Source organism: Myotis brandtii, unplaced genomic scaffold (assembly GCF_000412655.1).
Source record: "Myotis brandtii unplaced genomic scaffold, ASM41265v1 scaffold125, whole genome shotgun sequence".
Lineage (NCBI taxonomy): Eukaryota > Metazoa > Chordata > Mammalia > Chiroptera > Vespertilionidae > Myotis > Myotis brandtii.
Window position 1 is genome coordinate 7957272 of NW_005354385.1, and position 14036 is coordinate 7971307.

The following is a 14036-nucleotide window of genomic DNA, read 5'->3' on the forward strand; positions in this document are numbered from 1 at the left end:
TCAATGTTCAAATAAGTTTAAAAGCTATTTCTATAAGCTTTATGTAAGTGTTAAGTAGATTCTAGTGATAAAAACATTATGTCACAGTTTATTTGAAAACTTTTTTTTCTTTTTTTAGTCGTACCTAAAATCATGGTGTACCTTACCATAGGTGAAAGAATAGCTTTGATGAAATACAGTTAATAATACCAGTTCAATGTAACACAAAGCTATCAGAAACAATGAATATCCTAGCTCTTGCTGATGCATATATCATTGCACTTGAGGTAATTAGGTAAACTAACATAGAAAATGATTGATGTGTATAGCTTAAGAATTATTCTATAATTTTTTATTATTATACAAAGTTTTCTTTGATAAATAACTTTTCACATGGGAAGAAGAGGAATAATTAATAAAAAAATAATAGCCACATTTTATGTTTATGCTACATTAAATAATGATAGTGTAAAGGTTCTGTAAGTATACATAATAGCTGCATTAATAGTAAATTAGGTCAATATAACTTTGTCACATATTATGAATACAAAATTAACATTGGTGAGTGCATTTTTTAACCACAAAAATAGAGCATGATAGAAATAGTTTAAGAAGGTAGATCCAAGTGTTTGCTTTTATTTTGACCTTTTAAATGATTTATCTATATTAACACATTATTCATATTTTCTTTGTTGGCATCTAGTATAACATACAAAAGTTTGATTTAACATTCATTACTTTATTCCAAATGATACTGAGTACCCTTTTTAGCCTATTATCCTTGGGTTAAAGCCAGTTGTCATTGACTGTCAGATTGCTTTCAGCCTGTTTTTCCAGTTTTACTTCTTTATTGATGATGATGATGATGATGATGATGATGATGATGATTCTTACCATCCTTTTTCCTTAGCATGCTTAAAGAGATGGGGTGTGATGAGGCTGAAGAATTGGGAGTTTAGTAAAATCATGGAGAGAACCTTTCTGACTTACCAGGATGGCTTTCTAAGTTCACATAGTGCTGAGCTGCCTGGGGTTACAAGTTAGTTGATGAAGCACATAGAAACTACTTGAATTTTGCTGGCAGAATGGGAAGAGATGGCTATGAGTCAAACTACCATTTCCCACTACATTTTTCTTTTCCTGTATACACAATATCATATATTATGGCTGCTTAATGTTTTTTGAGTAAATATATGCTGAAGGAAAATTATATGTATATAACTTTTAGTTCAGGTATGTACCTGGTTATATTGCAGGAGACGTCACTGAGCAGATGAAATTTAAACTACTTTAAAAGATGATTAAAATATCAGTAGGTACACAACCAGTATTTGTTTTATTATATGCCTTTAACTCCCACATTTTATTGGATTTTCTCATTCACCCATGAATGAGACTAATTATAACAATGCTTGTTTTATGTCATGTATTAGGTTGTTCATGAGTGGCAAGAAATGTTGGGTTCATTTTATTTGGTGGAATGATTTTAATTCCCTAGCTCTTCAGAATATTTTATATGAAAAAATAATCTAAAGTGAATAAACTTTAATTCTTGCTATGGATACCCAGGGACATTTTTTTTTATTCTATAATGATGATGATTTAAAATCAGGTGACAGAAATGTCTGAATGTTGACAAGTTCCTGGGGGTAAGAAACACCTGCATATTAAACTTCTGATACTACCAGAGCAGTATGCATATTATTTATCCAAATGTACCTTTTTGGATTGATTGCCTGAAAAGTAAAATCTGGGCTGCTTTGCACAAGCGAAGTTAAAATTTTTTCTCAAGACATCAAGTTCTAATAGTAATAACAATTATGGATTAGCCCCTGACTAATCAGTGCCCTCCAGGCACCAGGAACATCTGAATCGCCTGAAAGTTTTCTTAAAAATGCAGAATCTCAGGCTATATCCCAGACCTATTGAATCAGAATGTGCATTTTATTTTATTATTTTTTAATATTTTCAAATTTATATCTGAGAGGGAGAGAGAGAGAAACATGAATGATGATAGAGCATAATTAATCGGCTGCTTCTGCACGCCCCGCACTGGGGATTGAGCCTTCAACCTGGCATGTGCCCTGACCAGGAATCAAACCCTGACCTCCTGGTTCATAGGTCGACGCTCCACCACTGAGCTGTGCTGGACAGGCCGGAATGTGCATTTTAACAAATCCCTATTTCCATTAAAGTTTGAGAAGTGCTGGTGGCCTGCCTATTCCCTGTCCTGATCTCAGATTTGATTATATAGCACTAATTGGGAATCTTTAAAATACATCCCTATTCCCTGTCCTGATCTCAGATTTGATTATATAGCACTAATTGAGAATCTTTAAAATACATCCTGGCTCCTGAACTTTTCCAACAGAGGAGACATGGTGCACATCATTCTCAAGCAGAATGGCAAGCATGCGTGACTAGATTTTAGAATAGAAAAATAATCTGCTTTACATGCTTCAAAATTCTGTGGATGTATGTCCTTTCTATGTTCTCATGACTTTTTGAGTTTTATACAATAATTGTCCTTTTGTCAACAAAGAATAAAATTACATCCAGTAAATGAATTCAGCTGTCCCTGTTGTACCTGGTCGCCGGTTGATAGTCTCAGGATGTTATTGTAGCTTCTTAGACTTGTGGAAATCATGCTGCTTGGTTCCCTGCAGGAATTAAAATGAAATATTAGTAATTATGCATATTTAATTTTCAAAATGCCAACTGATTACTCACAGCATTTGTAAAAAGGAAAATTATTGTAGATGTGCATAAACTCTTTCCTTAATAAGGACCTTTGAAGTCTAAAATTGTGCTATCACGGATATTTTTTATTCCAGCGATCAGAATAAAAAATGAATTATTTAGTAACATATCTTTCTTCTTTTCCCTTTTCCAGATGCAAGACGAAGGTCTACCCTGATGAACTTCCAAACACAAGTGTAGTTATTGTGTTTCATAATGAAGCTTGGAGCACCCTCCTTCGAACTGTTTACAGCGTTATAAATCGTTCTCCACACTATTTACTTTCTGAGGTCATCTTGGTAGATGATGCCAGTGAAAGAGGTATAAATGTTTTTCTCATATATTTTCTTAAATTAGAACACTTTATTATGGTCAAGAAGACAGCTGGGAAATGATCTGTATTTTCCTTGTAATTATACTAACCCTGAAACCACCCCTCATCATCAGTGCATTTCCATCAGTGTATCTAGGCAATCCCAACTCTAGAGACAAGGAACTAATTATTACAGTTTCTCCCATGATTCCATTTGGTTCTTACTAACCCAGGAAATCAGACAAAATGACATTCAAAAGGGTTCTTTTTTTCCCCAACTCAACTGCTCAGATAATTGAACATTTATATAACTTTATGGATACCTGTCTTTTTTTTTTAAGTTCAGGTAAATGCAAAATAACTTAATGAAGGAGCCTGCATTTGCCAGTGTGGCTTAGTTTCTCCATTAGAGTCTGACATATTAACTTCCTATTTTATCCTTATTCTTGTCAGCCAAGTGACAGGTTATAATGAACTATACATGAATATACTCATGAAGTCTTTATAGCTTTATGTCACCTACTGCAAAAAATGTTGACAGGAGTTCACCACCATTTCTGTGTGTTGAGTTTTCATCTGGGCAGTAGTATCTCTGCGGTGTTTTAAAACAGTTTCAAAACTTTCTTATACATTCTTATTGCACGTTGCAGATTTTCTCAAGTTGACATTAGAGAATTATGTGAAAAATTTAGAAGTACCAGTAAAAATTATCAGAATGGAAGAGCGCTCCGGGTTAATACGTGCTCGCCTTCGAGGAGCAGCTGCTTCAAAAGGGCAGGTCATCACTTTCCTCGATGCACACTGTGAATGTACCGTGGGCTGGCTGGAGCCCTTGCTGGCGAGAATAAAGGAAGACAGGTAAGGACTCACGGGTTCTGTCTGCCTGGGTTATGACGGAACCTGTCAGGACAGTGTTGGCTTTCCACCAGAAAATCTCTTCCAGGTTGCTATTTTCAGGTATATTCCTAGCTTTTAAAAAAGCTGTCCCCACCTTTCTCGTTTAATAAAGACCTTGGCTTTGTAGTGCTGAACATAATTATTTGATTAAGAAATAGTCAAACAATTCAAATAGTACACATGTTGAATATTCATTTTTAGGGGAAGGAAACCAGTCTAATTTGAAATAGTACAATTTTGTAAAATACATTTTCAAAGGATCTTATTGTGTCCTCACAACCGCTGTGAGGTAGGTAATGTAGATATTCTTACCGTACCTAATAACAGGGAGGAGCACAGAGATTAAGTAGCTTGATCCAGTTATTGGAAGTGATGGGAGCAATTCAGTTGTTTCTATTCCCAGACTAGTCTTTTTTCTACTAGGTCAGTGTCCTTATTCAAAGTCTTGTTCAAAACCACCTTCAGGATCTTAAAAATAAAAACACATAAATTCCACATTCCAAACATAATACGTACAGAGCACAGCTATAAAGAATGCTTAATTATTTAAGCAACATTGCCACTTTGTACATAAAAATGATGGAATCTGAAAGATTGAATGTTACTTGCAGAAATTAAGAACCTCCTGGTTACCTGAAATTCTCTTTAATGATGAGACTATGAGGTATGAGCCTTTGCTGAAGATATTCATAAACATTGGTGATAAATGAGTGTAATTCCTAAGCACTTAGGAAGACAACAATGTTGAATACTGTCGGATATAAAAACATAGCCATGTATAACACCTTGCTTGCAAAGGAAGTTCACCTGCAATAGAAAGGTCTTTCTAGAATTGAAGTTTTTAATTAAGCACTCAAAACCAGGGCTGTGTAGTGTGAGCTAGTCCAACTATATCACTTAAATGGCAAGATTTGATACTTGCCACGAAGATGGATGGATTCTGCCAGTAAAATGAACCATAGCAGTTGAATAAAGCAGTAGGAACCTTTTAGTCAACTGCATGTAGTACACAGCTAATAACATTTTTCCACTCTGTGTATTGTACAGTACTCACAGGAGGGTAAGACTGGCGAAATAAAATGAACTTGGAACATCTTAAATGCATTTCTTGGCAACATTCATACATTATGCTGCCTTTAAAAACGTGTTTCATATTCAGCTTAGTGAGTTTTTAATATAATATTGTTTCAATATGGTCATGCATAGATCATTTATTTTTTAATGTAACAACATATTTAAATTATATTTCTATGTAATGAACTCTACTGTTTTGTTCTACTAGTAGGTTCTAAAGTTGCCATAACTAGATAATAAAGTCCTGTTCAAAGTTATTAGATCTAATTTAATCTCCCTACAAATTAAATTACTAAATTTAATAACTAACTAAATAAATAAAGATATTGATTTTGTAGGGACCAGTGTTACCAAGAAGTTTTTCCAAGGGTAGATGAATTCTACTGACTTCAGAGAACTCTAGTCTTTAATTAATTGTGTAGAATATAAAAGAGAATTGAAAATAAGTATGAGTGATATAGGTGTCACCAAAGCAGAATAAATGATGGACAACATTTATTTTGCTTTCCACATCTATGTGCGATTCAAAAGCATATTTTTATGTTTACCTTCTACCAAATATGACAAATAAGCTCTGCACTTCAGAATTAGCAACAACTGGGGCAAACTTGGGTAGAAGTACGCATTTACTGTGGCGATGACACAAGTTTGATACTATAATAAGACATATAACTGGGAGCATGGGAAGGCACAACATGAGTTAAGCGAGTACCTATTGATCTCCCATGGCAAAAAATTCTTTTTACCTAAAAAGCCGTCATCAAGAACCCCAAATCTGGCTTTTTCTCTTACTTTAAGAAAAGATAGGTTAGGGTATAAACACCAGAAATTGAAGTTGGTTATCTTTCTGTATCTTAAAAGTTGTAGATTGTTACTATAAACTCTTAAGTCTAGGACAATTCACTCAGAAATTGTCATGACCCTAATATCTTTCATGGGAAACATTTACTTATACTGATTATTACTATTTTTATTGTTATTTCTATTTGTTGATTTTTGTTGTTTGTTTTTTGTAATAGATATTTTCTCCATGAAGATTTTCATAGAACTATCTCTTTAATCTAACAGTAACCCCTCTGAGATTGAAACTACCAGATCTAATTTGCAATCATCCATTCTCCACTCCCTGTATGCAATTACTTTTCTATAAAAGATATAGCTAAAATGATGCATAATGTCAAAGCAGCTGTACTAATCATGCTGTGGGCGGAGGTTTTATGAATAATAGACCATGTCCATCCTGCTGAGTTAGTACTTAGGATGTATTTGAAAATCAGCTTGAAGATCAATCACTATATCTGATTAGATTATACATGGTAGTATGAAGTTGGCTGAAGGAAGATCTGGTAAAAGGAAATAATTCCATAGGAAAAAGGATAAAATAAAAACATATTAATGTCACAAAATAATTAAATTTCAACACATCACCTATATTGAGTTTGAAGAAACAACTATAGCACTTAAATTATTATTTGTGTGTAAACTGGTTTTACTTCTTCTGCAGGAAAACAGTTGTATGCCCCATCATTGATGTGATTAGTGATGATACCTTTGAATATATGGCTGGGTCAGACATGACTTATGGTGGTTTTAACTGGAAACTGAATTTTCGTTGGTATCCTGTTCCCCAAAGAGAAATGGATAGGAGGAAAGGAGACAGAACATTACCTGTCAGGTATGTAGATCCTATCTTCCGATGGTAGCATGTACATTCCTGTAATAATTCAGAAGTATTATAAATTTATGTTCTCATTTTTAAGTCTTTAAAAGTCATATATTTTTATTCATACACACATGTGTCATCATCTTTTACACGATCATCTAGGAATCAATGGCTATATTAAATCTAGTTTAGATTAGCACTGGCAAATTAGCATTGGCAGAAGTGCCAAATTTCTTTTGAAACTTTGTGTATCTTTATATTACAAATATACTTATTGTCATTTTTCTGTGTGACAGATATGTGCTAGCCTTGCCAATTAAGGTAGATAGACCTTACCTAAATGTATATGTATTATAGTAGAGGTGTACCTAAAATTAAAATAATAAAAAATGTTTTAGTAAATATTCTAAATTTACTTGAAGAACTATCTTCCTGACAGATACAAGAGAAAGATCCATTTAGAAAATTTTATTATATTAATAATTATGAAGGATTTTTTGTTTATTCCAAGTTATTGAAAATAGCTACTTTGTTTGAAATATTTATTCATAAAATATGTTTTCCCTTAATAAAAAATGAGAAATATATGCATCTTTAATTTTCTAGATAGTTATTACCCACTTTATGAACATAAAATTATCACCTTCTTACTTTAACATATCATTGTGTACTTCTTAACTGCAATAAAAATTTTATTTTCTGAATAATATTTTGTGGAAGGAGTTCACTAGTTTAGCTCTTTAAAGATTCATTTGGCAAATCATCATTTAGTTAGAATAATAGAGAATACCCTAACATTCTAAAACAATATATGTAGCCCATTATCTAAACAAGAATATTTCCTAACCTAATGAAGGATTGACTTATCCATTGGCAAGCTTAATTATATAATGAATTAATTAAAAGTAACTAACAATTCACTAATAGAAGGGAACAGCTCTAATTGTTTGTTATTGAACAATTAAATTTGAGGCTGTTAACCCTCTAAAGGTGGTAGTATTACATCAAAGAGAAAAAAATGTGGCTACGGACAATTGCATAGAGATGTGAAATTATTATGTCAGCATTTAAAGTGTGATTTAGCAGCACTGAAATCTTGCAGTAATCTGCACGTTCACCAAGTCTTATTGATCCTTGCCTTTAATGACTTGAGGAAATACAGGAGCTCATATTACTATTTTTTATTAGAAATTCTGTTTTCCCACATCATGGTAACATTTAGCATTAGCTGATTTTTCAACTTCAGATCCCAAGTGAAAACTATCAAAATGCTTGAAAAATACACTCAAATGTAGATGTGTTTATTCATTTGAAAATGAAGTAATAAAGAATGTGTTTTGTTCTTTTGAAACATTGATCATGGAGGTAGTAGGATTGTAATCTGGCATGGTCTGAAGCTGTCCACCAGGAGCACTGCCACTGGGGCCTCCTGGGAGGTGCAGGACCAGCCACCACCTTTTCCCTGCCTGGTGCCACCTGACACTAGCTATAGAGTGATCTTAGATGGTTGCTACTTGTTTGGGGCTTGAAGGTGCCCAGGAGAGGCCATGCTGCAAGCCAGGCCACATTCCCGGTAGTGCCAGGACCAGGATCACTTAGCAAGAGACATAGGTCATGCAGAGACCAGTTGCTGCTTATTTGAGAGATAGTAGGAAAGTCCGAATCATGAGGCATGAGAGACCATTTGTATGGAAAAGCCACTGTAAATGGCTTGGATGGGCCCACAAGTTGGATGGAGCAGTGTCTCAAGGAATCACCAAGGCTGGACTAACAGTGTTAACCAGGTTGATGGAAATTCAGATTATGGCACCCACCTGCCAGCTCTGAGGGGAAAGGGCTCATCAAAGAACAATGGCCTCTGCCAGCACTTCTGTCTGGGAGAAGCCTGCGCCAGACCCTTGAGCTGGGAATTCTGTTGTGGGGCCAAGAACCCTTGCTCCTTAGAGTGTACCTTTTTGGCCAAGATTTCTCTCTTGATTTTTAATGGCCACACGTGGAGGTGAGACCAGCCCATTCTGTGTCTCTGTCCTTCCTAGAAATCTTGATGTGGCTTCTTCTGTATATACTTATTTATAGGTCTTCTGTTCAGCTAGATTTCAGGTAGTTATGAATTATGGTTGTTCTGTAATTTAGTTGTAATTTTGATGTCATTGTGGGCGGTTCCAAGTGCCGTATTTACCTATGCCACCATCCCGACCAGAACCTACTTTTATTTTCTCACAGAGTGAAAAGGTAGATAATTAAATGGTAGCCAACGTTCATAATAATTTACTGATCTCATTCATGAAAGTAAAGATTTACATAGAAATCAGACATTATCTCTCATCTTTTATTAACTAAAACATAAGATGAAATAGCCTACTTGCTATACTTATGTGGCTTCATTATAGTAACACGGAGAGCTGATAAAAACTAAGTGTATTTTATTTGTATCCTTCAGTAACTGCACAGTATTTTACTTTTTAAATTGCTGAAGGAGCTGGAGCAAAAGAAAAAGAGAAATCTATCTTTGCTGATGTTTCTAGATATTTATGGCAAAAGGTTAATTAATGCATGGGTTATGTTGTAACAGCCCACAGGTAATTTTCATCAGCATAGCTATCATGTGAACTTTCTTTGTACTTATAATCTGTTACTTGAAGATGTGATCATTTTTCTCACATTTATACAAACACATTAATCATTCTAGGTGTTGAAGACTTTTTTTCTTATTTGATTAATAGAATTCTGAATAGCTAAAGTGATTAAAATGAGGTTGAAATGTTAGTTTTCTTAGTGGAATACTTCTTTTAAAATGTCAGTTAAGACAGAACTTCCTACTGACTATAATTTGCTAATTTAGTCATCACTTAGAAATACAATCAAGCTTCTGTGTATATAAAGAACCAATTTGAACTTGTGACCTAACCTTAGTTATACCACATTTAAATTAAAGCTTATAATTGTTATTATTATTCTATTGTCACCTCTAGGCTTTGATATTTTCATTTTGATAATAAATGGAGTGTGTGAAATACTTGGTATTTGTGAAGTTATGAGAATGGAATAATAGCACATTTAATCCCTATTATTTAGTTTTCTTTAATCTATAAACTCTCCTTAATATTTTAGTTGTTAAATTATATGACTTTTTAGGAATATCTCAATTATATGTGCAACAATAGAGTAATCAAATTGTTAAACCAGAGCTCTTATACCAGGAGTTTGCATGTCAAATATGCTGTGTAGGTGAATTTTACTTGACCTACATAGTGTTTTAAATTTTAAAAATTACCACCACCAAAAAAATGAGATGTTTTAAAGAAAAATCTGGATTTCCAGCTATTCTTGAGAAGTCAGAATTTCTTGTTGTTATGATCCTCTGTTCCTAATGGGCACCATCAGGTGGAGTTCAGTAGAAGCTGTCCATATAGAAGTAGCATGAAAGTGTAACATAATCCCCACAACTCTTTTTTTTTAATAGTGTGTCCTTGACCCTGAGGCTGAGGATCAGTTGTTGCCATTTGTCATCATTCTTATACTTGGAAAAATATTTCTCTGTACCTGTTTCCCAACCAAAGATGAGAGAAATACACCTATTGCAACTAATCAACTCCACATATTGATATTATTTACCTGACTAAAATCTTTTTAATTTGTGACTTTTGACTTCGAGGAAATGGCTGCATTTTAAAGATTAAACAAGTTGGACTTGTATGAGTGTACATATGCATAACCTAATGGAATAGCAACTAGTAGCATAAATTATCTGGTAGGGCAGATAATCTCTTGAATCATTTAATTAGTTTGGGGGATGTATGTTTCCAATACATGTAACTTTTGAGTTGATTTGGTTCAGGCTATTGGAATGAGTTTGATTTCATGTGCAAATACACATAGTGCACCATGCTAGGTTTTGCACATAAAAGATTAATAAGGCGTTCTATGCTCTAAAGTTGCTCACTCTCTGGGACGGGTCATGTGTATGTTGGACCAGTATATGTGGTCAGAGTGTGGCTACACAGGAGTTAAACCATGTTACTGCTAGAGTTGTGTGGGCTTCTGGAAAAGAATCCACCTCTATTCTTATTCATAACTTTCATCTTTTAGTTATGCTGTGTAAGTCATCCCCAATAATTATAAAGATATTTGTTTCCACTTTAATTTCTTAATTGTTAAAGTAGATATCTTTACTAGAAAGCTACAGGTTACTTATCAAGCCTATTTAACTTTTTTTTATTCTTTTCTTATCTTATAGACTTTTGCATTTAGTTATTATTAATAATCTTAATATGCCTTCTTTCATTTTCACTTGGAGTACCATTTTCATTATCTTCCTAAAGCAAAATAAAAGAATTTTTTTAATTTTTTCTAATTCTTGCTATCATAAATCAAACAAAGATATAATTATGAATTTTTTCTCTCTGACACATTTTACCTACTTTGATATCCCTTTTTAGTAACATGTGACTGATCTCATACATTTATTTTTCTTTCAAAGAAAGGAATTTATAAAGAAAAAAATTAATAGTGTTCTTAATAATAGCTCAGATGACAATTATTGTGCCTTTATTGGGAAAAACCTCATAGAAATTTTACATATCTATTTCCAACATCTTTATAGTATGATATTACAGAAGAAATATTAAAGCTGGCTTTGGAGAATCTGGGTTTTATTTCAAGCTCCTCCAATTGGAAAATTACCCAGTCTTCTCAACTATTAAATGGAAAATTATTCTCGCTGCCTTGCTTAAGTCATGAAGTGCTATAAAATATTAACTGAGAAACGTATTTGAAAGGTGTTATTTTAAATTTATTCCTGATATAACATATGTGCATTGCAAAATAAATGTGACAAGTACCTAAAGCATAATGAAACAGAACACCAAGAAGCCACTTCTTTTAAAATTTTGTTATATTTCTTTCTGGATACATTTCTCCACAGTTTAGAAATTGCTATACCATGGGTATTTTCTTATGCCAGTAATTTTTTTTTCACAAATAAAAATTTTAATAGCTGCTAATATCTCAATTATTTACTTAGCTTCTCCAAAGTTTTCATAGTTTAAAGTCAGTTAAGAGTTTGTTTATACTTTATTCTTGCCAATTATGTCTTCTTATCTATAGTTTTTATATATAATATAGTCTCCTTAAAATTATGCAGACAATATGAAATTTATTTTAATATTGTTACCTTTTGTCAATTTATCCTTTTCAATTTATAGTTCCTCTAGTAAGTGTAATAAATGAAAAACACTTATTTTATTCTGTAAAATGTTATAAAATATAAAATCATATTTATTATTATTTAATAGCAATTAATGTAATTCTTAACTTTAAACTCATATATTTTCTATTACGTTTTTCTCAATCCAATGAAAATATACTTTAAATTAAAAGACAGAGCAGAGATAAATTCTCTCAAAGCCTGTGAGACACTTCTTTACAATTGGAGATAATAAAGCAACAGTACAGGGAAAGGTCAAGGTTGTGAACAGAGCAAAGACTTCCATAGAAATAGTTGAACTTTGGAATGTTCAAATGTCCACGTTCTCACCTACTCATGTTAAAACCTAATACAAGTTGATTTTGAGAGAAAAAGATACCAACTCAGATGGAATCTGTGAATTTATATTTGGAGGAAAATTGCATGTTTATATTATACTAGAGGCCCAGTGCACGAAATTTGTGCATGGGGGTGAGGTCCCCTCAGCCCAGCCAGCAACCTCTCCAATCTGGGATCCCTCTCACAATCCTGGACCACTGGCTCCTAATCGCTCACCTGCCTGCCTGCCTGGTCGCCCCTAACTGCCCCCCTGCCTGGCCTGGTCGCCCCACGCAGCCTGCTGTTCAATTGTTCGGTCATCCCTCACTAACACCCCTGCCAGCCTGGTCATAGGCAGCCTTGTGAGGGCATGAGGGTTAATTTGCATATCACCTCTTTATTATATAGGATTGATTTCTAATTGTTTAGGTTATAAGTTATAAGACTTTCCTATCAATGGTTGAGATGAGAACAAAATAAGGGTAGTATAAAAAGTTTTCAAGGTGATGAATCAAATATCACATTAATATGCTGAATAATTTTATCACATTACCCAAAATATTTTAAAATATCTGATTTCAGATGGCCTCATTTCTTATTTTGACCCCCCTTATACAATGAAAGTCAAAGGATAGATCAAATCCTGTGCCAACTACTATTCATCCTCTTGGAAGCTAATGGTCTTATCAGTTCATGAGGATTATTAAAAATGATTTAGGAAAAAAACTGTTCTTTTTCTTGAGAATATAGGTATTTGAGCACATATAAGGTATTTGATTCTGATACTTGTTGTTAAATTGGTTCTTCGGCAGAAAAATAAGCCATTTTCCCATACTAAGAAAAACTTTAAATTTTTTCTTATCCTTTAAAATAGCTTTGAAACTGTTTGTGTTCCATAGATTCCACAGGATTTGAGTAAGCTTTCTTGCTTAGAGCTTAAGCCAGCATAAACTCGTACAGTAACAGTTTCTTTTCTATAGAAAACTGTATCATCTCACCCAAACATATGTTCAAATGAGTGTCATGGTGTGCAATATTGCACCGAACTTCCCACTTTTTATCTGTAAAATCCTTTCATTGCATTCAACATTTGATTATTCATTGCTCTAATAAAATACTTGTTATGCCTTTGCTTCTTTTCTCTCTCTTCTGCTTTCTATATTTGGGTATAGTGGACAGATTAAGGAAGGAAGAAGAGAGACTCGGCATCTAATTTCCCTTTGATTTCAAAACCTGCCAAATGTTTAACCAAATGAAGTCATTATATTCTATGGTATTAAAAAATCAAAATTATATTACTATTTTAGATTTTTATGCCTCACATATGTATACATAATGAAATATTTATGTTTGTCATTTTTTTATTATGGTTTATACTATATGAGAAATGTTAGTAATGTAGAGCTATAAATACTAACAGCCTCTACATATTGTGGTATTTGACCAATGCAAATAACAGCTTAAAGCTGAGCTATAGGCTCTCAAATCTTCTTTAGATTTCTTTCTTCTGACACCTTGGTTATTTGCCAGGTAAGATTAAATAAAATCCTGATATAGCATAGGAAAAAATAGTGAGAAGAAATTATGTTTATATAACTTTGAAGAAATTGCTCTGAAAAGCAGTGCTAAAATTCACAGGAAAACATGGTACATAAATTTGGAACCGGAAATCAGGAAAATGTATTTTGAATTAGCTACCTCAAATTCTTCACTGTATAAGTTAAAAGGATCAACTGGGAGACCATTGATTAGTAGAGGATGGAAGGAAGGAAGGAAGGAAGGAAGGAAGGAAGGAAGGAAGGAAGGAAGGAAGGAAGGAAGGGAGGGAGGATGGAAGGAAGGAAGGG

The 14036-nt window shown here is 33.5% G+C and overlaps 1 protein-coding gene across 1 annotated transcript in view; it reads left to right on the forward strand.

Annotated features, from left to right (window-relative positions):
* Positions 1-14036, forward strand: part of GALNT13 (polypeptide N-acetylgalactosaminyltransferase 13) — a 506269-nt gene that overhangs the window by 309059 nt on the left and 183174 nt on the right. Inside the window, exons 5-7 of the mRNA XM_014534061.1 lie at positions 2873-3039; positions 3682-3889; positions 6507-6677. Of these exons, the coding sequence (XP_014389547.1) occupies positions 2873-3039; positions 3682-3889; positions 6507-6677 (546 nt within the window). The remainder of the gene's footprint in view (positions 1-2872; positions 3040-3681; positions 3890-6506; positions 6678-14036) is intronic.